We start from the raw sequence: 24,902 nt of genomic DNA, 5'->3' as shown, positions 1-24,902 counted from the left end.
CACTCCAATGGTAGCCCAGTTGCGGAACTACCTTCATTGCAGCAAGCTGCCAATCACATGTTAGGCTTTAAAAGTCGTCGGTGGATCCACAACTGTCAAGCAACCATGTGACCCTCATATACTTCCTCCGTTCCATAATTCCCAACCCATATGCATCCTAAACAGAATATCATATGAATGCAGCAATATACATGTAGCAACTATAAATCTTACACTCACTGCATAGGGGTATTTTAGTCATTTTCGCCCATAGTGGCATTTCGGTAATTTTTTGTTATTATGAGTTTTTACTTACCTTGGCCCATTAACAAATCCCATGAGCTAAGACGAACGAATACTATGCACCAGGTAGGATTCCAAAGAAGAGGAGGTAGGTCATTAAGACCGCTTAAGTACCAAGCTCTCCCTAGATCCAATCCTAGACATGCATATATCCGTTGTCACACCTTAACCCTATAACTTGTCCACGGTCTTTTATAAATTAATTAAGTTTTATACAGTCATAATATACTAGGCCTACAACCTCTTACAAAGCCCAGACAAATCCCTATACCTTATATATATGACCCATTAGGCCCAATCCCTTTCATATGGCCCATTAGGCCCATTCACATTTATGTGGCCCATTAGGCCCGAATCACATTCATTTGGCCATTAGGCCCAAATCACATTTACAGTCATGCTCACATACAATTTTCCATCACATAGCATCAATTATCAATTTTTGCCTATTATGGGCCGAACAGCCCATTGGACCCATTTAGCCTATTCAGTCCCGTTTGGCCAATTCACAACCCAAGTCCATGGAATCGCCCATGGGCCTCAGGCAACCTATCGGTTTCCCCCTTACGAGTGTTCGCGCACTTGCAAGACTATCGTAGCCAAACTTTCAGCTTTTCCACATTTTGGCTTTTCCGCATTTCAGCTTTTCGCGATTTGCCGATCTACTTGTGTGTGAAGTGTATGTACACACCTGGTAATAAAACGTGCTGCGATTTTCTTAGCCTCGAACCTGCAATCGACATCATCCTTCAATTAATTTCATGTTTAAAACATATCTCTACCAAAACCGAAACCTCACCTTTCACCTTACCTTGCGTAACAAGTTATAACAACCTTTTCTTTAAGCACTAACCACAGTCAACTCCTAGATCTGCACCAATCTTAACTATTAAAACCAAAATAGCAGGTGACTTGTATCCACCACAAGTCACCCTTACCTTAACTATGACCATTCGGCCAACCAAGATCAAGAACACTTACCAAGGTTTCTCTCCTGATGAGCAAATCGACAGAGATCTAATGACTGAGATTCAATACCTATTCCTACCCAAAATCGATTAGAAGAAGTGAGAGACAATAATCAATACTTAACAAAACAAACCGATTAGAAGAGCGAATACCTACACTAGAATCGACTGAGTGGAAAGGGTAGTGGCGACACCAAGGGTATTCGGCCAAAGAGGTGTTCGACCCCTTGAGATTTGTATGGGGACAAAAGACTATTCGGTACCAAGGGAAGAAGAAAGAAGAAGTCGGCTAAACCACAAGTGAAACAAAGAAAATTGTGTAGAGGAAGGATAGAAATTGGCACAAAGAAAAGAAAGTAAAGCAAAGGGTTTTCAAATTTTAGGGAAAAGGGTTTCTGGCAATAAGGTGAAGGGAATTCGGCATTAGCCTGGCCACCTCCCATTCGGCACCTATTTATAGCCCCTATAGCCAAATTTCTCAAGCCCAAGTTTCGAATTTGGCTCCACCTCATCCTTACTTCTCATCTCATCATTTTTCTCCCTAATAAACCCTTGATGCTTTCCTTGAATTTCTCATCTAATCACTTCCTACAGAGTTCACTCCAATGCCACATCTGTCCACCCTTTAAGTAAAAATAAATCCCTTATTTGAGAAAGTGGGATTCGAAACCCAGACATCTGACACTAGCCACACGCCACTTATCCCCTGGGCCAGCAGACTCTTTTTTGTCCAATTTTCCCTTCACTTATTCAAAAGCCCACCTACATGCCATCAGGGTTCTCTTAATAATTTCTAATAATTAAACTATAATTTCTTTTACCCCTAGGTTCGAACACAAACCTTGACCAAGACCTACCATCACATAATTAACACTTAACCAGAAATGCTCAGCACACACAAAAAGAGAAATTTGAGATTTCGGGATTTTTGGGTTTCGAGATTTTTGGGGCGTTACAACTCTACCCCCTAAAAGCAATTTCGTCCTCAAAATTTTACCTGATTCAAACAGTTGAGGATATTGACATCACGTCGCTTCCTCCGGTTCCCAAGTAACCTCCTCATCCATGTGATTATGCCAAAGCACTTTGACTAACTAAGCGTACTTCCTTCTCAGTACCTTAACATCACGACCAATTATTTGGATGGGCTCTTCCTCGAATGTTAGGTCTGGCCTGACCTCGATTTCCTCAACCGCTATGACATGTGAAGGATCTGAGTAATACAGCCTCATTATGGAAACATGAAACACGTCATGGATCTGGCTCAGTTCAGGAGGTAACTCCAGTTGATAAGCGACTAGCCCAATCCGCCTTACAACCCGATATGGCCCAATGAACCTTGGGCTTAGCTTCCCCTTCCCTCTAAACCTTAACACATTCTTCCACAGAGAGACCTTAAGGAAAACTAAGTCCCCCATTGCATACTCTATCTCACGACGCTTAAGGTCAACATACGATTTCTATCTATCCGAGGCCTCCTTCAACCGATCCCGAATCAATTTCACCTTATCCTCAGTATTTGCTACTACCTCAGGGCCCAAAACTCTTCGTTCGCCCAACTCTGTCCAACATGTTGGAGTTCAACACCTTCGCCCATATAGTGCCTCACACGGAGCCATCCCAATACTTCCTTGGTGGCTATTATTGTACACGAATTCAGCCAACGACAAATAGTCCTCCCAGGTACCTCAGAACTCAATCACACATCCCCTTAACATATCCTCCAATACCTGGATCACCCTTTCCGACTATCCATCATTTTGAGGGTGGAATGCCGTACTGAAGTTCAACCTAGTACCCAACGCTTCATGTAGCTTCATCCAAAATTGCAAAGTGAAACGTGGGTCCCTATTGGATATTATGGACACTGGCACTCCATACAATCTTACAATCTCCACCACATACAACCTAGCCAGCTTTTGTAACGAGTAGTCCGTGCGAACTGGTACGAAATGGGCAGACTTGGTTAACCGATCCACTATAACCCATATCAAGTCTTTCTTAGTAGGCGTTAAGGGTAGCCCACTAACAAAGTACATAGTGATCCTTTCCCACTTCCAAAGTGGAATCTTTACTGGCTGAAGCAATCCTGAAGGCAACTGATGCTTCACCTTCACCTTTTGACAAACCAAGCATTTAGTTAGGAACTCCATAACCTAGCGCTTAAGTCCAGGCCACCAATAAAGCTTCTCGAAATTCCGATACATCTTGTTCCCGCCAGGATGCATAGCATAGAAGCTGCTATGTGCTTCCAGCAAAATAGACTGTCTTAGATCATTGTCCTTAGGTATACACATTCTCCCACGGAAACACAACACTCCTTCACAGTTTATCCCGAAGTCCAATGTCTCCCCATTCTTTACTTGCCTAAGACGAGTACCCAAGGTCTCATCCATCAACTGCTTACTCTTTATTTGCCCAACCCACATTGGTTTTACTTGAAGTTTAGCTAACAAGCTACCATCATCCAACAAACTTAAACCGGCGAGCATAGCCCTCAAGTCTGAGTTAACCCTACGACTCAACGAGTTGGCTACCATATTTGCTTTGCCAGGGTGGTATTCAATCGTGCAATCATAATCCTTCAATAATTCCACCCACCTACGCTGCCTAAGGTTGAGCTCCTTCTGGGTAAGGAGGTACTTCAAACTCTTATGGTCCGAATAAATTATACACTTTTCCCCGTATAAGTAATGCCTCCATATTTTAAGCACGAAAACCACTGTAGCTAGTTCCAAGTCATGGGTTGGGCAATTCACCTCGTGAGCTTAAGTTACCGTGACTCATATGCAAACACCTTTCCTTCTTCCATCAGTACACATCCCAAGCCTACTTGCGATGCGTCACTATAAACTGTTAACTCCTTCCCAGGCACTGGCTGAATCAATACAGGGGCCTCAGTTAAAGCCTTCTTAAGTTTTCCAAAACTCTCTTGCTGCTTGCCCGTCCAAACAAACAATACTCCCTTCCTTAACAACTTAGTTAACAGCGCAGCAATTATTGAAAAACCCTCGAAAAACCGTTGATAATACCTTGTCAAACCCAGAAAACTTCAGATTTTCGACACCAACTTAGGCGTTTTCCTTTCAAACACCGCTTCGATTTTCCAGGGACCCACCTTAATCCCCTCCGCTGACACCACATGTCCTAGAAAAGTAACCTCCTTAGCCAAAATTTGTACTTACTGAATTTGGCATATAGCTGCTTCTCCCCCAGAGTCTACAACACAATCTTTAGGTGCGCATCATGCTCATCCTCATCTCTTGAGTAAACCAAAATGTCATCTATGAAAACTAAAATGAACCGATCTAGGTAGGGTTGGAAGACCCGATTCATAAGATCTATGAAAGCGGTCGGTGCGTTCGTCAACCCCAATGGAATCACCAAGAACTCGTAGTGCCCATAACGAGTTCTGAAAGCTGTCTTATGAACATCCGCCTCCTTAACCCTCAATTGGTGATACCACGAATTCAAGTCAATCTTCAAGAAGACGGAAGATCCCCTAAACTAATCAAAAAGATCATTGATTCTCAGTAGAGGGTACTTGTTTTTAATAGCTAACTTGTTTAACTGCTAGTAGTCGATGCACAATCGCAAAGTCCTATCCTTCTTTTTCATGAATAACATCGGTGCTCTCCACTGGGACACACTTGGTCGGATGAATCCTCGATCCAACAATTCCTGAATCTGTGTCTTAAGTTCCACTAACTCCTTTGGTGCCATCCGATAAGGGGCGATGGACACCGAAGCCGTACTAGGTAACAACTCTATTCCAAATTCCACTTCTCTACTGGACGGTAACCCTGGCAGCTACTTGGGAAAGACATCAGAAAATTCCTTAACTATTCTCAACTCCTCAACAGTAGGGCGCTTCACCTCCGTATCGCTAATGTAAGCCAAATAGGCTTTGCATCCCTTTCGCACCAACTTCTCAGCCCTTAACGCCGAAATCACGTTCGATAGATAATTTCGGCGTTCACCAATCACCACCACCTTCTTGTCCTCCATCGTTCTTAACACCATTCGCTTTGCAGCGCAATCCATGATGGCTCGGTGTTTCACCAGCCAGTCCGTACTCACTAAACGGCAACTCCATCAAGTCCGCTAAAAAGGTATCCCCTTGAACTACTAAGGGTACTTCCCTGAACAACTTATTCATTCCCACTAACTGACCTAATGGACTTATCACAGTCATTTCATCTGAAGTAATTTCAAACATATCACCCAAAGGTTCAGTCATATTGCATGCAACATACGGATGCGTCGATCCAATATCAATCAATGTAGTGTAAGGTAACTCGTAAATAATGAACTTACCCGTTATCGCATCTAGGGCATCCTCATCTTCTCTGCAATAAGCAGCATAAACCAAAGCTGGCTGCTTCACCTCAACATGGCCTGCATTTCGCCTAGTGCTCTATGACCACGTCCATTACTGTTACCGCCCCTGGCCTGCCCACTACCCATTTGCAGCAATTGACCACCCCTTGGTGGCTGAGCACCACCTCGGCCCATGACTGGCACCTGAGCTGACATTCTAGGGCAATTCCTAATCTTATGCTCCATAGATCCACAAGCTAACAAGCTCCCGTCCTATTCCAACACTCGCCTCCATGGCTTCTCCCACAATCAGCATAAGGTTGCACCCCTAGATTAGCAGCAGGGAGCCCTGCTCTAACTAGCCCAATAACTCTGGCCCTAGCCCTAGGCCTTTGTCCAACACCAGGAGTCTCAGCCTCTCTCTTATTCTTACCCCTTTCCATCTCTCGATTTAGGCGCTACGTGAGCTTCACCTCCTCCGCTATCTTTGTTTTCTCCACCAATTCTAAGAAAACTCACTCCTTTTATGGAGCTCTCAATACCCCGAGGCTGTCTCTCAGTACATCCTCAAACTTAATACAATAGTTGTAGTCCGTTTTGTAATGCCCCGTACCCGAGACCGTTGCCGGAGTCGAACACGAGGTGTTAACGGACTTAATTCATTACTTAAACAGCTCATACAATTCATTTTAAAATTTCCAGACAAGCTAACTAACTGCATCATGGTCGCTTTAAAAATCATATCTCGAGTTCTGAAACTTGAAATCCAATTCTGTAAATTTTTCCTAAACTAGACTCATATATCTATCTAGTAATTTTTTTCTAGAACTTTTGGTTGGGCCAATTAGTACAGTTTATTAGTTAAAGTCTCCCCTGTTTCAGGGTTCTACTACTCTGACCTCTGTGTATTACGAATCAGATATCTCCCTGTACAGAGCTTCAATGACTATGCCGTTTGTCTCTAATAAAACTAGACTCAATAATGAATCTGTGCATATAAATAATGACTTCTAATTATCTTTTTAAAATTTATGGTAAATTTCCAAAGTCAGAACAGGGGATCCAGAAATCGCTCTAGTCCTGTTTCACAAAAATTTAAACATCTCATAAAATATAGCTCATATACCTATTTTGCTTCTTCCATATGAAAATAGACTCATCAAGCTTCGTTTCCATAACTTATTCATTATTTAATTCCATTTATACTATTTTTAGTGATTTTTCAAATTCATGTCATTGCTTTGCAGCAATATTCATTTTAAGGCAAATTTCATCTTTTCATGAGTTGTTATGAACTAGATAACCTATTAAACTTCCATGATATCAAACATGATCTAAATTTAACCATCACCATGACTTATCAATATCAAACATTTTCTCAACCAATCATGGCCATATCATAAAATTATTTACACAAAAAGAAATATATTGCTATACATGCCATACTTAAGTTTTACAAGCCATTTACCCAGATGAAAGTCCTTTGGATAGTGTGATCGAACCTTCGACCCGTCCCGATTCCCGAGCTGGCTTGTTCAAAACTCGTATGCGAAAATGGCTACTTTTACCATTTCGTCCACAACTTGGTATTTTCCCCATTTTAGCTCAATTTCGGTTTTCCTTGCTAATCGAGCTTGGAAGCTTGAAAACCCTAGCCATGGTTTCTCCTTGCTACATTCGCCATGGGGTTGAAGATGAGCAAAATTGGCTTTTAATTTTGTATTTTAATTCATTTTACCCTAAATGACCAAAATACCCTTACTACTAAACTTTCCAAAAATTCCATCCATGTCCAATTTTGTCCATAGACTTAGAAATTGGTAAAATTTCTATTTAAGACCTCCTAATTAATATTTCAAAACAATTTCATACTAGAAACTTCTAGAATGCAGGTTTTGCAAATTATTCGATTTAGTCCCTAATTTCAATTTAAGCACTTTATGCATAAAATTTCTTCACTAAATTTTCACACAATCATGCAATCATATCATAGACCTTAAAATAATCATAAAATAATTATTTCTATCTTGAATTTTGTGGTCATGAAACTACTATTCCGACTAGGCCCAAAATCAGGATATTACACGTTGCCACCATAACTCTTGCGTACCTACTAAGACGTAGAAATTCTGCCTCATAATCCACCACCGATTTGTTTCCCTGGGTCAAGTTCAGAAACGCCTTCCTTCTAAAATCCACATAGCTCGTACCTAGATACTTTTCTTGGAACGCAGCTTTGAAGAACTCCCAAGTGACCTGCTCGGGTTGAGTGGCCTATTTCACTATAAGCCACCACTGGTAAGCTTCCTCCCTAAGCAGTGAGACTGCCCCTTTTAGTTTTTGTTCCGGTGAGTAGTCCAAGTCCTCCATTATCCTTTTCGTGGCCTCCAACCAATATTCAGCCACGTTAGGAGCCACGCCAGCCACGCCCTTAAAGACCTCAGCCCCATTTGATCAAAGCTACTCCGGAATGGACCATTGATTTCCCGTGCCATTATTGGGCCTAGCGACCCTCTCCAAAATCCATTACCTGCGACAATGCATCTTCTCCCGCGGCTCGACCATACGGCCCAGTCCCAGCTACGAGTGAAGCTAGAGCCCTCTTCTACTCCAACATCGGGCATATGGCCTGATGCTAACGACTCAGCCCTAACACTTCTGCGACCTCGGCCATGGCTTCTCGTACCTCTTCTAGTACTCATCATCGATTCACGTATTTTTTGGATTAAAAATTTTATGATGTTTTAGTTAGTTTCAATAATTGACCCGATGTTTTATAAAAGTATTTAAAGAGAATATTGTTTTCAAAAATCCGCTATAGTTTTAGAATCATACGGCCTTCAGTTCCATTCTAACATAATCATCTACAGTAGCCCTCTAATCTACTGTCAACAATTTAAACAGGTTTAAGAATAAAAGAACTTACTTGGTTCGACATCGGAGACTCGGTGTGCCGCTCAGCAAGACTTCCCCTTTTCCAAAACATTGTAATTCGATCAAATTTTTTTTTAAATCACAAAAAAGAACCAAGTAATAAGGCCCACTTCACAGTCTGTGCAACCTCAGCTCTGATACCACTAAATGTAACACCCCAAACCCGGCCCAGACGTTATGGCCGAATCTGGCGTAACACATTGAAGTGTTTTAGCGAAAACATTGTTTCATTGAAAACCCATCCTTAAAAAGTTACATCTCAACTGATTAGTAAATCTTTTTTCTGATTGCGAAGCTTTGTTTAAAACATTCGATAAATGAAAACTTATCCTTTAAAAATTTAGTTGCGGAAATGTAGTATTGAAAGAAAACTATGGTTTAGAAAATCCATGTTCCACTTCTTATAATTACAACACATGAAATTAAGAGATCCAAACAATAACAAAAGGGGGAGGCCTTATTACAATCCATACTAAATGAAAATTGCTTAACAAGCGAGTAAGTTAAATACTTTTAAAACGAATTCAAATTGTCTTGCTAGCTGGGCACCCAGAGTCCTTCCAGACATCAAACCTCCTACTGAGCATCACTTGAGAAAAATAAAAGAGGGGGTGAGTCTTCGCAAACTCAGTGTGTACACCCTCGACAAGTAACAAGCAAACATCATTCACCATACAACATACATGCAATGCAATACAATGCAACCTACCCCAATAATCCATCTGCTACATACCAACTCCGTCCCCCGGTACACACCATGTGGGGATATAAATATTGACGCACCCATCCGAAACACTCTAATGGTAGCCCGTTGCAGAACTACCTTCATTACAGCAAGCTGCCAATCACATATTGGGCTTTAAAAGCCGTCGGTGGATAGACGGTTGTCAAGCAACCATGCGACCCTCATATACTTCCTCCGTTCCATAATTCCCAACCAATATGCATCCTAAACAGAATATCATATGAATGCAGCAGATATACATGTAGCAACCATAAATCTTACACTCATCGCATAGGGTTATTTTAGTAATTTTTGCCCTTAGGGGCATTTCGGTAATTTTTTATTACGAGTTTTTACTTACCTTGGCCCGTTAACAAATCCCGTGAGCTAAGATGAAAAAATACTATGCACCAGATAGGATTCCAGAGAAGAAGAGGTGGGTCATTAAGACCGCTTAAGTACCAAGCTCTCCCTAGATCCAATCCTAGACATGCATATACCCGTTACCACACCTTAACCCTATGACTTGTCCATGGTCTTTAATAAATTAATTAAGTTTTATGCAGTCATCATATACTAGGCCTACAAGCTCTTACAAAGCCCAAGAAAATCCCCATACCTATATATGTATGGCCTACTAGGCCCAATCTCTTTCATATGACCCATTAGGCCCAAATCACATTCATTTGGCCACTAGGCCCAAATCACATTTACAGTCATGCTCACATACAATTTTCCATCACATAGCATCAATTATCAATTTTTGCCTATTATGTGCCCAACAGCCCATCAGGCCCGTTTAGCCCATTCTGGCCTGTTTGGCCAATTCATAACCCAAGTCCATGGAATCGCCCATGGGCCTCAAGCAACCTATCAATTTCCCCCTTACGAGTGTTCACGCACTTGCAAGACTACCGTAGCCAAACTTTCAGCTTTTCGGCATTTCGGCTTTTCAAAATTTGCCGATCTACTTGTGTGTGCAGTGTATGTACACACCTGGTAAAAAAACATGCTGCGGTTTCCTTAGCCCCGAACTTAAAATTGACCTCATCCTTCAATTAATCGCATGCTTAAAACATATCTCTACCAAAATCGAAACCTCACCTTTCACCTTACCTTGCGCGACAAGTTATAACAGCCTCTTCTTTACGCACTAATCACGATCAACTCCTAGATCTGCACCAATCTTCACTATTAAAACCAAAATAATAGGTGACTTGTATCCAACACAAGTCCCCCTTCCCTTAACTATGACCATTCGGCCAACTAAGATCAAGAACACTTACCAAGGTTTCTCTCCTGAGGAGCACATTGGTGGAGATCTAAAGACTGAGATTCGATACCTATTCCTACCCAAAATTGATTAGAAGAAGTGAGGGACAATAATCCATACTTAGCAAAAAAAACCAATTAGAAGAGCGAATACTTATACTAGAATCGACTGAGTGGAAAGGGTAGTGGCGGCACCAAGGGTATTCAGCCAAAGAGGTGTTCGGCCCCTTAAGATTTGTATGGAAACAAAAGACTATTCGCTACCAAGGGAAGAAGAAAGAAGAAGTCGGCTAAACCACAAGTGAAACAAAGAAAACTGTGTAGAGGAAGGATAGAAATCGGCACAAAGAAAAGAAAGTAAAGCAAAGGGTTTTCAATTTTTAGGGAAAAGGGTTTCTCGAAATAAGGTGAAGGGAATTCGACATTAGCCTAGCCACCTCCCATTCGGCACGTATTTATAGCCCCTATAGCCGAATTTCTCAAGCCCAAGTTCCCAATTCGGCTCCACCTCATCCTTACTCCTCATCTCCTCATTTTTCTCCCATCCTTTCCTCGAATTTGTCTTCTTATCAGTCCCTACAGAATTCACTCCAACGCCACCTCTGTCCACCCATTAAGCAAAAATAAATCCCTTATTTGAGCAAAGTAGGATTCAAACCCCAGACCTCTGACATTAGCCACATGCCACTTATCCCCTGGGCCAGCAGGCTCTTTTCTGTCCAATTTTCCCTTCACTTATTGAAAAGCCCACCTACATGCCATCAGGGTTCTCTCAATAATTTCTAATAATTAAACTATAATTTCTTTTACCCCTAGGTTCAAACTCAAACCTTGACCAAGACCTACCATCACATAATTAACACTTAACTAGAAATGCTAAGCACACACAAAAAGAAAAATTTGAGATTTCAGGATTTTTGGGTTTCGGGATTTTTGGGACGTTACAAAATCCGTACAGTGTAAAATTTTCTATCTTTTTCTATAAAATTCTAAATATTTTCGATTTAGTCTCAAATTATTTCTAAAGAGTTTCTAAGGCCTCAAAGGCTCGAAATAAGGACGATATACATGTTCTTGAATGACTTTAGGTATGATTCATGAAATGTATGTGATTGAATGTTTAAAGTTATGTTTTTGTAATAATGATCCGTAACCTTATTTTGGCAATGGATACGAGTTAGGGTGTTATATATGAAGTCTCAAAATTTCTATAAACAGGGACTAACTAGATCTATTCAGATCTCCCCAACAAAGAAATTTCAAAATGATGCTTGTCGATTCACTTCTCCTTTAGGATTCACTAGTAGAGATAGACCGAGACTAAGTAATATGAGATCCTTGAACTCACCGGTTGCCAGTATGGCTAGTGTTAGAAATGTGGAGAAACCAATCTGTGAACATTGTGGTAAAAGTCACTTTGACGATTGTAACACCCCATACCCGAGACCGTTTCCGGAGACGGACACGAGGGGTTAACGGGCTTAATCCACTTATTTTCACAGTCCATTTGAAAATTTTCCAGACAAGCTGGTTACTGCATCACTGTCGCCTTAAAAATCATATCTTGAGTTTCAAAACTCGAAAACCAGTTTCATAAATTTTTCCTGAAACTAGACTCATATGTTCATCTAAAATTTGTTTTCTAGAATTTTTGGTCGAGCCAATTAGTACAGTTTATTAGTTAAAGTCTCCCCTGTTTCAGGGTTCGACTACACTGCCTTTGCGAATTACGACTTGGATATATCCCTGTACAGGGTTTCAATACTGATTCCGTTTGTTTCTATAGAAACTAGACTCGAAAAGGAATCTATACATATATGGCATGACTTCTAATTATCTCTGGTTAATTTATAATGAATTTCCAAAGTCGGAATAGGGAATCCAGAAACCGTTCTGGCCCTGTCTCACGAAAACTTAAATATCTCATAATATACTGTTCATATGATCATTTTGTTACTTTCCTATGAAAATAGATTCATCAAGGTTCGATTACATAATTTATTCACTATTTAATTCCATTCCTACTATTTTTAGTGATTTTTCACATTCACATCACTGCTGCTATCAGCATCTATTTTTAAGGTAGACTTTACCTATTACATAGTTTCCATGATTCAACTAGCCCTTTTGCATAAATAGCACAAAATATGATCATGATTAACCATTCCAATGGCTAATCGTTCCAAAACATTTCCATACCTCTTAATGAACATCATACAAGACGATTATAATACTAAGCATGATTTTGATTTACTTAAGACATAATCTAATCGAATCATAATCTAAGCTCCATTACTCGAAAACTTACCTCGGATGTTGTCTAACGATTTCGGCGGCTATTCGATCACTTTTTCCTTTCCCTTATCCAACTTTGGTCCTCTAAGCTCTGAGCTAATTCAAACAAATTTAACTTATTAAAGTCTCATTATGCTAGCTTATGGCCGAACATGACAATGAATTTGATGGGTCATATGGCCACCTTTAGCTCAAATACAAAATGGTCATACGCATTTTTATTCACATTAAGCAATTTAATACAATTCATTCGAACATCAAAAGAGAAGCTCAAGGTACTTAGCCCATATATACATTAGACATTAGAGTCACATATGTACGAAATCACGAATCGAGCTCAACATATTAGCTAATATTCCCTTTAGCCGAATTTTCTAAGTCAAGATAAAGGCATCAATATGCTTGCCTCTAACCGAATACATGCAACACTAATCTTCTCATGTGGCCGAGTATGCATGTATATGTTGAGGCCAATTATATACTTAATACCACACATAAATGGCATACCAATACATCATGTGCAAACATATATATATATAAATATATATATGTGCAAGAGCCGAATCATAAGGTTGATTATAACCATTTCATATATTTTCATCATGTACCCGAATGCACAAATACATTACAATAACTTCCAACTCAAATTATGTTACAAATTTATACTTCACAAGGATAAATCATTAACCAAATATAAACATATATCCGAATTCACATGTATATTTTATTTTTACATGAAGCATAGCCGAATCATTTTAACCATGAGTAACATAACAAGCATAAATCATACTTATGGATATACCATGGCCGATTGTTTCATGAAGTTGCTAAGACCTACCCTTTTTTTTTTCAAATTCTCACACACACTCTATCATCTTCATACCTCACCAACACAACATCTAGCATCCACCAAGAAGACAACACCCATGGCCGTGTATCATCTCCCTCACATAGCAAAGATTTAGACCATGGGCTAGGTAGGACTCAAGCTAACAACTAAAATATACATGAATCTCATGGAGCAACATCAAACATACCTTAGCCTAGTTACATGTATGGCCGAACCTCTTCAACCTTTCTTCTTCCTTTCTCCTTAAAGTTTTCGACCAAAGATGTTCAAGGATGAACACTTTTTTTTTGTTTTCTTTCCTTCAACTCACGGCAATGGGGGGAACAATCACACATTCTTTCTTTTTTTTTTTTCTCATCCTACTAACACTAATACTTTATTGCCCATGCTCTTTATTTTATTATTCCTTACATGAAGCATTAACCCAACATGTTTATGACATGTTTTAGCCATAACATTTTGTCCACCCTCATGCTCATGGCGGCCACTACTAATTAGGGGAAATTGACATGCAAGTCCTCCTTTTGATTACATGCACTATTAGATCCTTATAGATTAGCCTATCACATTTCAAAAGTGTCACACAAGTCCTATGTACTACATTCACATGCAATTAACTAAATCGAAGCTTAAAATTTTCGCACATTCATATTCACATATTTTAGACCATAAATATTTCATTCAAATAATTTGGTGACCCAGTTTAGCGGTTCCGAAACCGCTTTCCGACTAGGGTCACTATAGGGCTGTCACAACTCTCCCCCACTTAAGAAATTTTCGTCCCCGAAAATCTTACCGGTAAATAGGTTTGGGTATCGTTCTTTCATGGCATTCTCGGTTTCCCAAGTAGCTTCTTCGATCCTGTGTTTGAACCATAACACTTTCACTAACGGAACCCTTTTGTTTCGCAGCTCTTTCACTTCACGAGCTAGGATACGAATCGGTTCTTCTTCATAACTCATATCGGCTTGAATTTCGACCTCGGAGGGGTTTATTACGTGCGAAGGATCTGATCTGTAACGTTGAAGCATCGAAACATGAAAAACATTGTGGATCCTTTCGAGTTCAGGGGGTAAAAGCAACCTATATACAACTGGGCCAACTCGTTCAGAGATCTCATACGGCCCAATGAATCTCGGACTCAATTTGCCCTTACGGCCAAATCTGAGTATCTTTTTCCAAGGCGATACCTTAAGAAACACTTTGTCTCCCACCTGATACTCAATATCTCTTCATTTTAAATCCGCGTACGACTTCTGACGATCTGATGCTGCCTTTAGACTTTCACGAATTATTTTTACTTTCTGTTCAGCATCTTTAATCCAATCCACTCCGAAAATTTTGCTTTCACCAAGCTCGGTCCAAAACAATGGCGTACGGCATTTACGCCCGTACAAAGCCTCGTAAGGTGCCATCTTAATACTTGATTGAAAACTATTGTTGTAAGCGAATTCAATCAAAGGTAAATACCGTTCCCATGAACCCCTAAACTCAAGGATGCAGCATCTCAACGTATCCTCGAGTATCTGAATTATCCGCTCGGATTGACCATCGGTTTGGGGATGAAAAGCAGTGCTAAAATGCAGCTTGGTACCCAAAGCTTCTTGCAATTTCTTCCAAAATCGTGAGGTGAATCTCGGATCTCTATCCGACACGATAGAAATAGGTACCCCGTGTAATCTCACAATCTGAGAAACATACAATTCAGCTAGTTTATCCATTGAAAAATCCGTGCATACGGGAATAAAGTGAGCCGACTTAGTCAGTCTATCCACAACAACCCAAATCGCATCCTTCTTACTTGCCGATACTGGCAACCTAGATACGAAATCCATCGTGACTCGATCCCATTTCCATTCAGGTATCATGATCGGTTGAAGTAAACCGGTAGGCACTTGATGTTCCGCCTTCACTTGCTGACATACTAAGCACTTCGAGACAAAATCGAAAATGTCTCGTTTCATACCATGCCACCAAAACTGACGTCTTAGGTCATGGTACATTTTCGTACTCCCCGGGTGAATTGACATTCGGCTACAATGAGCTTCGTTCAGAATCATCGAAATGAGTTCTGAATTTCTTGGAACACACAAACGACTTCTGAACCTCAAACAATCGTCATTATCAATTTGAAACTCTGATTCCATATTCGGAACACATTCAGCCCGTTTTGCAACCAATTCATCATCGACTTTCTGAGCTTCACGAATTTGATGAATCAACAATGGTTTGGCCTTTAATTCTGCCACTAACACATTGTCGGATTGAACGGACGAGTGTACATTCATCGCTCGTAAAGCAAACAGTGATTTACGACTTAAGGCATCCGCAACTACATTAGCCTTTCCCGGGTGATAGTCAATGACAAGCTCATAATCTTTCAACAACTCGAGCCAACGTCTTTGTCATAGATTTAAGTCTGTTTGAGTCATCAAATATTTGAGACTTTTGTGATCCGAAAATACATGGCACTTCTCACCAAATAAGTAATGTCGCCATATTTTCAAAGCGAATACGATGGCAGCTAATTCGAGATCGTGGGTCGGATAATTTTTCTCATGTGGCTTTAATTGTCTCGACGCATAGGCCACAACTCGACCTTCTTGCATCAATACGCAACCCAACCCAAGTAGGGAGGCATCACTATAAATGACAAACTCTTTGCCTGATTCGGGTTGCACTAGAATTGGAGCTTCAGTCAAATAAGTTTTCAGTTGGTCAAAACTTTTCTGACATTTTTCCGTCCATTCGAGCTTAACACTTTTTGAAGTAGCTTCGTCATTGGTGTGGCTATCATCGAGAAACCTTTTACAAACCGTCGGTAGTAACCGGCAAGTCCCAAAAAGCTCCGAACCTCAGTAATATTTCTCGGAGGCTTCTAGTTAAGTATGGCTGAGATTTTGCTCGGGTCAACTCGAATACCCGATGTGGATACCACATGACCTAAGAAGCTAACCTCTCTTAACCAGAACTCACACTTACTGAACTTAGCATATAACTGCTTATCCCGTAAAATTTGCAACACTAATCTCAGGTGCTCAGCATGTTCGGTCTCATCTCTTGAATAGACCAAGATGTCATCAATAAACACAACTACTGAACCGGTCCAAATCTTGTCGAAGATCCGATTCATCAAATCCATAAATACCGCAGGGCATTAGTAAGCCAAGCGGCATCACTAAGAACTCGTAGTGGCCGTATCTCATTCTGAAAGCAGTTTTGGGTATATCCGAATCTCGAATTCGCAACTGGTAATAACCCGATCTCAAATCTATCTTTGAAAACACTGAGGCTCCCTTTAGTTGATCAAACAAATCATCAATACGCGGTAACGGATATTTATTCTTTATCGTCACTTTATTCAGCTGACGATAGTCAATGCACAACCTCATGGTTCCGTCCTTCTTTTCACAAACAATCTTGGTGCACCCAAGGTGAGAAACTTGGTCGAGCGAAACCTCTATCCGTCAATTCTTGCAGCTGAGCTTTCAACTCTTTTAACTCGGTTGGTGCCATACGATACGGAGCTATAGAAATCGGCGTAGTTCTAGGTACAAGCTCAATACCAAACTCTACCTCCTGAACAGGTGGTAAACCCGGTAATTCTTCAGGAAAAACATCCGGGTATTCACAAACCACCGGCACAGATTCAAGTTTCCTTTCTGGCTCTTTATTATCAAGTACGTATGCAAGATACGCTTCACACCCCTTTTTCACATATTTTTGGGCTAACATCGAGGATATTATTGTTGGCAATCCATTCAAGACAGTAGACTCAACTCGGATTATCTCATTATTTGCGCACCTCAAATCAATAGTCTTGCTTTTGCAATTCACAACTGCATCATGCACGATCAACCAATCCAAACCAAGAATAACATCAAATTCATCAAGCGGCAAAAGCATCAAGTCCACGGAAAAGCAGGAACCTCAATTACTAGGGACATTTCTTACACACTTTGTCGACAAACGCGTAACGACCCAAGGGATTTGACACCGAATTACGAACTCGATGAGACTCAATAGGTAAAGTCTTCTTGGATGATAAGGTTTCACAAATATAAGAATGAGTAGAACCGGGTCAATCAAAGCAATCACATTAGAATCAAAGAGAGTAAAAGTACGGTAATAACATCTGGCGAGGAAGCATCCTCGGCGTCTTGCGTATAGCATAAGCTCTAGCGAGCACACGAACCTCGAGATCTAGTTGTAGCATCTCTAGATCCTCTCGACCACCACTAGGATTTCCGTGTTTCTAGATGGTCTACCTCGAGCAGTGGTAGCACCGGTTTCTCACTCGATTTACATTCATTCGAGACAACCTCGGGCATTCTTTAATGAAGTGGTCAATGACCGCACTTGTAACAGGCGGTCATGGAATCTACAACTCCCGAATGCCATTTACCACAATCGGCACTTCGCTCTGTCTCGACGATCGGTTCCAACATCGGCGACAAAGTGACTCGTGCACTCACAGGGGTCGATCGCGATCTCGTCTAGAAAAGCCGAAGTGTTTCTAGATCGGCCTAAATCATCTATAAATTTCTTCGATGATCTTTGAAAGGGCCTCCCGAAGACCTCTTCTGAAACTCCTTTGCTCCCATATCGCTTTTCTTTTCTCCATCTTGAGCTCCTCGACTTTGCAAGCTCGCTCGACAAGTGCCACAAATTCTCGGATTTCCAAAATGCCAACATACTGACTTTATATCATCATTCAGCCCATCCTCGAAGCGTTTACACATCACGGCTTCGAAGAAATGCATTCTCGCGCATCTGGCTAAGCCTTACAAATTTTCGTTCATAGTCGATAACCGACATGGAACCTTGTTTAAGTTCAAGAAATTCCTTTCGTTTTGATCAATGAATCTCTAAGCGATATACTTCTTTGAAACTCGGTTTGGAAAAACTCCCAAGTTACTTGCTCTCTGGGCTGTGAAGTCAACGTATTCCACCAATAGTAGGCGAAATCACGTAGCAAGGAGATAGTACACTTTAGGCACTCATCGGTGTGCAAGATAGCTCATCGAGTGCGGATAGTGTTGTCCAACCAAAATTCCGCTTGCTCGGCATCATCATTGTCCGTAGCTTTAAATTGATAGCCCGTGTTTTCGGATTACATCAGCTGGGGCTTATTTGACCTTATTTGGTCGATTCTGGGAGGTATTGTAGGTCTTGAGGTGGTATTTGTTGGGAATGGAGGTTGTGGAGCAATAGTATTAGTTCGAATGTATTGGTTGAACCAATCATTCATCACGCTATAAAAGCTTGTCTAGCTTCAACATTCGGATTACTAGCATTAGGTTGAGAGTCCGCCAGCGCTGTCCCTTGTGCGGGAGCAGGCGCTACTCTCAAGATCATCAGCTACCGCTCGGTCGGGATCGGGATCCATTACTATAAATAAACACATTTGCAAATGTCAGAAATCACCACACTATCAAATAATCACAAAATGGCATGTATAGCTAGACCCAAGCGTATTACGGTAGTCCTAGAATCGACTAAACCGTAGCTCTGATACCAATAAAATTGTAACACCCGTGCAGAGACCGTTGCGGAGACGGACACGAGGGGTTAACGGGCTTAATCCACTTATTTTCACAGTCCATTTGAAAATTTTCCAGACAAGCTGGTTACTGCATCACTGTCGCCTTAAAAATCATATCTTGAGTTTCAAAACTCGAAAACCAGTTTCGTAAATTTTTCCTCAAACTAGACTCATATGTTCATCTACAATTTGTTTTCTAGAATTTTTGGTCGAGCCAATTAGTACAGTTTATTAGTTAAAGTCTCCCCTATTTCAGGGTTCGACTACACTGACCTTTGTGCATTACGACTTGGATATCTCCCTGTACAGCGTTTCAATACTGATGCCGTTTGTTTCTATAGAAACTAGACTCGAAAAGGAATCTATACATATATGGAATGACTTCTAATTATCTCTGGTTAATTTATAATGAATTTCCAAAGTCGAAACAGGGAATCCAGAAACAGTTCTGGCCCTATCTCACGAAAACTTAAATATCTCATAATATACTGTTCATATGATCGTTTCGTTACATTCCTATGAAAATAGATTCATCAAGGTTCAATTACATAATTTATTCACTATTTAATTCCATTCCTACTATTTTTAGTGATTTTTCACATTCACGTCACTACTGCTATCAGCATCTATTTTTAAGGTAGACTTTACCTATTACATAGTTTCCATGATTCAACTAGCCCTTTTGCATAAATAGCACAAAATATGATCATGATTAACCATTCCAATGGCTAATCGTTCCCAAACATTTCCATACCTCTTAATGAACATCATACAAGACGATTATAATACTAAGCTCAAAGTGTATATAAGCCATTTTCGCATGGCTATCCAAATTTATACAAAACCAAAGGGTCCATGACCAACAACAAAGCGGGTAGTCCTATACATGCCATTTCAAAGTTCAACCAAAAGTGTACCAAAAGGGCTTTGATAGTGTGGGCGACTTGACTTCAACACTCCAGAGTCCGATGGTGACGAACCAAAATCTATAAAGCAGAGATCCAAAGAAACGGAGTAAGCATTTAATGCTTAGTAAGTTTTGAGCAATGAAATTAGGCTCCATTGAAGTATAGCATTCATATAACTAAGCGGATAATTTCATATACACATATATTCTCAAAAATCAGTCCTACTTCACATTTCCAACGCTTATATTCATACATAAGGGATCAACAACCAAAACCGGAAGCTCCTTAATCGGCGGGCGAATGCTATTTAAGAGGAATCAATTAATCCAATGCATGTACAACACATACCTCGTTGTTGAGATTTTACGAGCGTATTAATTGAAATTATTACAGCATATCGCTCATTCCCAAACTCAAGTAATCTTCGAGATTTAGCCGGATATAACTACTTGCACAAGGCCTTCGGGTCTTAGCCCGGATATGGTCGCTAGCATAAATGCCTTCGGGACTTAGCTCAGATATAGTCGCTAGCACAAATGCCTTCGGGTTTTGGCCCGGATATAGTAACTCGCACAAATGCCTTCGGATCTTAGTCCGGATATAATCACTTAGCACAAAAGCCTTCGGGACTTAGCCCGAATATCATTTGAATAACCATGCACATGTATCAATAAATCATGATACATCCATATTTCATTTTCATTACCAAAGCTCAAACACAAAACACTTATCACACTTACAAATTTCAGCTCAATAGCCACATACAAAGAGCATGATTTTGATTTACTTAAGACATAATCTAATCGAATCATAATCTAAGCTCCATTACTCGAAAACTTACCTCGGATGTTGTTGAACGATTTCGGCGGCTATTCGATCACTTTTTCCTTTCCCTTATCCAACTTTGGTCCTCTAAGCTCTTGAGCTAATTCAAACAAATTTAACTTATTAAAGTCTCATTATGCTAGCTTATGGCGAACATGACAATGAATTTGATGGGTCATATGGCCACCTTTAGCTCAAATACAAAATGGTCATCGCATTTTTATTCACATTAAGCAATTTAATACAATTCATTCGAACATCAAAGAAGCTCAAGGTACTTAGCCCATATATACATTAGACATTAGAGTCACATATGTACAAAATCACGAATCGAGTTCAACATATTAGCTAATATTCCCTTAGCGAATTTTCTAAGTCAAGATAAAGGCATCAATATGCTTGCCTCTAACCGAATACATGCAACACTAATCTTCTCATGTGGCGAGTATGCATGTATATGTTGAGGCCAATTATATATAATACCACACATAAATGGCATACCAATACATCATGTGCAAACATATATATATATATATATATATATATATGTGCAAGAGCTGAATCATAAGGTTGATTATAACCATTTCATATATTTTCATCATGTACCCAAATGCACAAATACATTACAATAACTTCTAACTCAAATTATGTTACAAATTTATACTTCACAAGGATAAATCATTAACCAAATATAAACATATATCCGAATTCACATGTATATTTTATTTTTACATGAAGCATAGCGAATCATTTTAACCATGAGTAACATAACAAGCATAAATCATACTTATGGATATACCATGGCGATTGTTTCATGAAGTTTCTAAGACCTACCCTTTTTTTTTTCAAATTCTCACACACACTCTATCATCTTCATACCTCACCAACACAACATCTAGCATCCACCAAGAAGACAACACCCATGGCCGTATCATCTCCCTCACATAGCAAAGATTTAGACCATGGGCTAGGTAGGAATCAAGCTAACAACTAAAATATACATGAATCTCATGGAGCAACATCAAACATACCTTAGCCTAGTTACATGCATGGCGAACCTCTTCAACCTTTCTTCTTCCTTTCTCCTTAAAGTTTTCGGCCAAAGATGTTCAAGGATGAGCACTTTTTTTTGTTTTCTTTCCTTCAACTCACGGCAATGGGGGGAACAATCACACACATTCTTTCTTTTTTTTCTCATCCTACTAACACTAATACTTTATTGCCCATGCTCTTTATTTTATTATTCCTTACATGAAGCATTAACCCAACATGTTTATGACATGTTTTAGCCATAACATTTTGTCCACCCTCATGCTCATGGCGGCCACTACTAATTAGGAGGGAAAATTGACATGCAAGTCCTCCTTTTGATTACATGCACTATTAGATCCTTATAGATTAGCCTATCACATTTCAAAAGTGTCACACAAGTCCTATGTACTACATTCACATGCAATTAACTAAATCGAAGCTTAAAATTTTCGCACATTCATATTCACATATTTTAGACCATAAATATCACATTCAAATAATTTGGTGACCCGGTTTAGCGGTTCCGAAACTGCTTTCCGACTAGGGTCACTATAGGGCTGTCACAACGATTGTCTATTTAAATTGGGATCTTGCTTCCGATATGATTCCACTGATCATTTCCTTAAAGATTGTCCGAAATGGTACAACTACTCTAGAAAACATACTGTTAGACTTGAGACTACTTCACGAAGAGGTAGAAAACTGGGAAATAGTAGAAATGTTACAGCTGGTCGAGGAAAAGCTATTGAGACGATGGAGCGAACATAGTCTAGAGCACCTGCCTGGTCCATAACCTTACTTAGGTAAATCCATGAACTCAATTCGTTTATTCTTTTCTATTTTTACTAGTTGTCTGAATCATGAATTGTCTTATGGTTCATCAATTTGATAGATGAATTTTTTGAATGAACTCTTCAATTCAAGGAAGAAGTGATCCCTTCTCTCGCTACTGGTTGATCCTAGATCTACCCCTCCCCCTCCATCAACTAATCTTATTCTTAGATCATGTTCGTGAAATTGAGAAAAATCAATATTTTTATGTATTTTTAAATATTTTTGTGTATTAAATTACTATAATCTGATATATATATATTTCCTTCATTTTATTTCTTTTATTTATTGTTTTTTTCTCATATTTCCTTTAGATGAATATAAAGCAAAAAAACTCCAGATGCTATTTTTTCATTTCACGGGTTGAGAAATCCCCTTCAAATCTTTTTTCTGACATACATAAAGTAAATAGAAAAAGATTCGAAGTTCCTATTTTTCAATCATGAGGAAGCTTCTGCTCTAGACGTTATTGCTGGTATATTCTCCCTTTTTTGATATTGATGTATATGCATGGATTGACCTTGGGTCAACACATTCCCATATATGCACCACATTAGTAAACAAAAAAGAACATAGTTGTTGAGTCAACCGATTATACAGTGAGAGTAACAAACCCAATTGGTTATTGTGTCTTAATTAATTAGATTTGTAGAATATGTCCACTAAAATTTTTGGCTTATGATTTTCCTACTGATTTAATGCTATTACGATATGATGAATTTGATCTCATTCTAGGTATGGACTGGTTAACTGAGCATGATGCACTAGTGAACTTTCAATAGAAACAAATTACCCTAAAATATCAGAATGGCGGACTTATCTATGTTAAGGCTTGTTGAACAAATTACGCGAAAATAAATAAATTCAACATTTTCAACTTAGACATTGATTTGAAAGGGTTGTAAGGTGTATCTTGCATGGATTCTTGATTATTGGGTATCGAAATCAAAAATTGATCATGTGTCGATAGTTAAATAATTTGTTGATGTGTGTCTCGAATAATACTCGGGTTATTGTAACGTGTAGGTTTGTGCAAATATATACAGTCATTATCAAGTAATAAGTATAAGAGTTGTTATCTCCACAGGAGTTATTATCTCCACAGGGACTATGTCTATTAGTCAAATAATTGAAAAATTATGAATTTACAAGTTGGTAAAGAAAACATAATAATTTGGGGTGATAGATGTTAAGATTAAATTAATTAACTAAATGCAAATTAACCTAAATGCAAATGAGATGAAATATGCAATGTGCTGGTTTAGCAACAATTTTCACACCTTCAACAAGAATAACATGAATAAGCTATAATAATTACAACCTTTGACTTAATTAATTTTTCATCATGCTTAACAATGTTCGGAAAATATTCCATGGCAACTCGATTGTTCATTAACTGGGAATCTTATATAATTTTGACCGAATCTTATACTTAGAAAAATATACATAAATCAATGTCATAATTTAACTAAGGATTCCTTAGAATTTATGTGAAGTAATAGGGATAGATTAGGTTTGAAACAATGTATCTCTTAGTCTATTACGAGCCTCTAATTTATTCCGATTAAGATATAAATTAAGCATGCATCCTCCAATTATCATGTCCATTTGTTATGATCTGATTAGTATTGTAAAGCCCCGTACCCGAGACCATTGCCGGAGTCGAACACGAGGTGTTAACGGACTTAATTCGTTTACTTACACAGTTCATTTTTTTAAATTTCGGACAAAGTGGCTAAGCGCATCACGGTCACTTTAAAAATCATATCTCGAGTTCCGAAGCTCAAAAACTGATTCTGTAAATTTTTCATGAAACTATACTCATACATCTATCTTCAAATGTTTTTCTAGAATTTTTGGTCGGTCCAATTAGTACAATTTATTAGTTAAATTCCCCCCTGTTTCAGGGTTCGACTACTCTGACCTTCATGCATTACGACTTAGATATCTCCCTGTACAGGGCTTAAATACTTATGTCGTTTGTTTCTAAAGAAACTAGACTCGAAAAGGAATCTGTAAATATAGGGCATGACTTCTAATTATCTCTTTTTAATTTATAGTGAATTTCCAAAGTCAGAAAAGGGGATCCAGAAATCGCTCTGGCCCTGTTTCACGA

General features: G+C 39.3%; 2 protein-coding genes across 2 annotated transcripts; both read right to left on the bottom strand.

The window, feature by feature from the left end:
• Window positions 1-2,344: 2,344 nt before the first annotated feature.
• LOC108481546 (uncharacterized) lies at window positions 2,345-2,668 on the bottom strand. Its single transcript, XM_017784665.1, has one exon. The coding sequence runs from the start codon at window positions 2,666-2,668 to the stop codon at window positions 2,345-2,347; it is 324 nt and encodes a 107-aa protein (XP_017640154.1).
• A 738-nt stretch (window positions 2,669-3,406) lies between these two features.
• On the bottom strand, window positions 3,407-3,790 carry LOC108481548 (uncharacterized). Its single transcript, XM_017784666.1, has one exon. The coding sequence runs from the start codon at window positions 3,788-3,790 to the stop codon at window positions 3,407-3,409; it is 384 nt and encodes a 127-aa protein (XP_017640155.1).
• Window positions 3,791-24,902: the final 21,112 nt, after the last annotated feature.

This window comes from Gossypium arboreum, chromosome 1, assembly GCF_025698485.1.
Source record: "Gossypium arboreum isolate Shixiya-1 chromosome 1, ASM2569848v2, whole genome shotgun sequence".
NCBI lineage: Eukaryota > Viridiplantae > Streptophyta > Magnoliopsida > Malvales > Malvaceae > Gossypium > Gossypium arboreum.
Note: the sequence above shows the minus strand (reverse complement) of the source record. Positions and strands in the feature narration are given on the sequence as shown.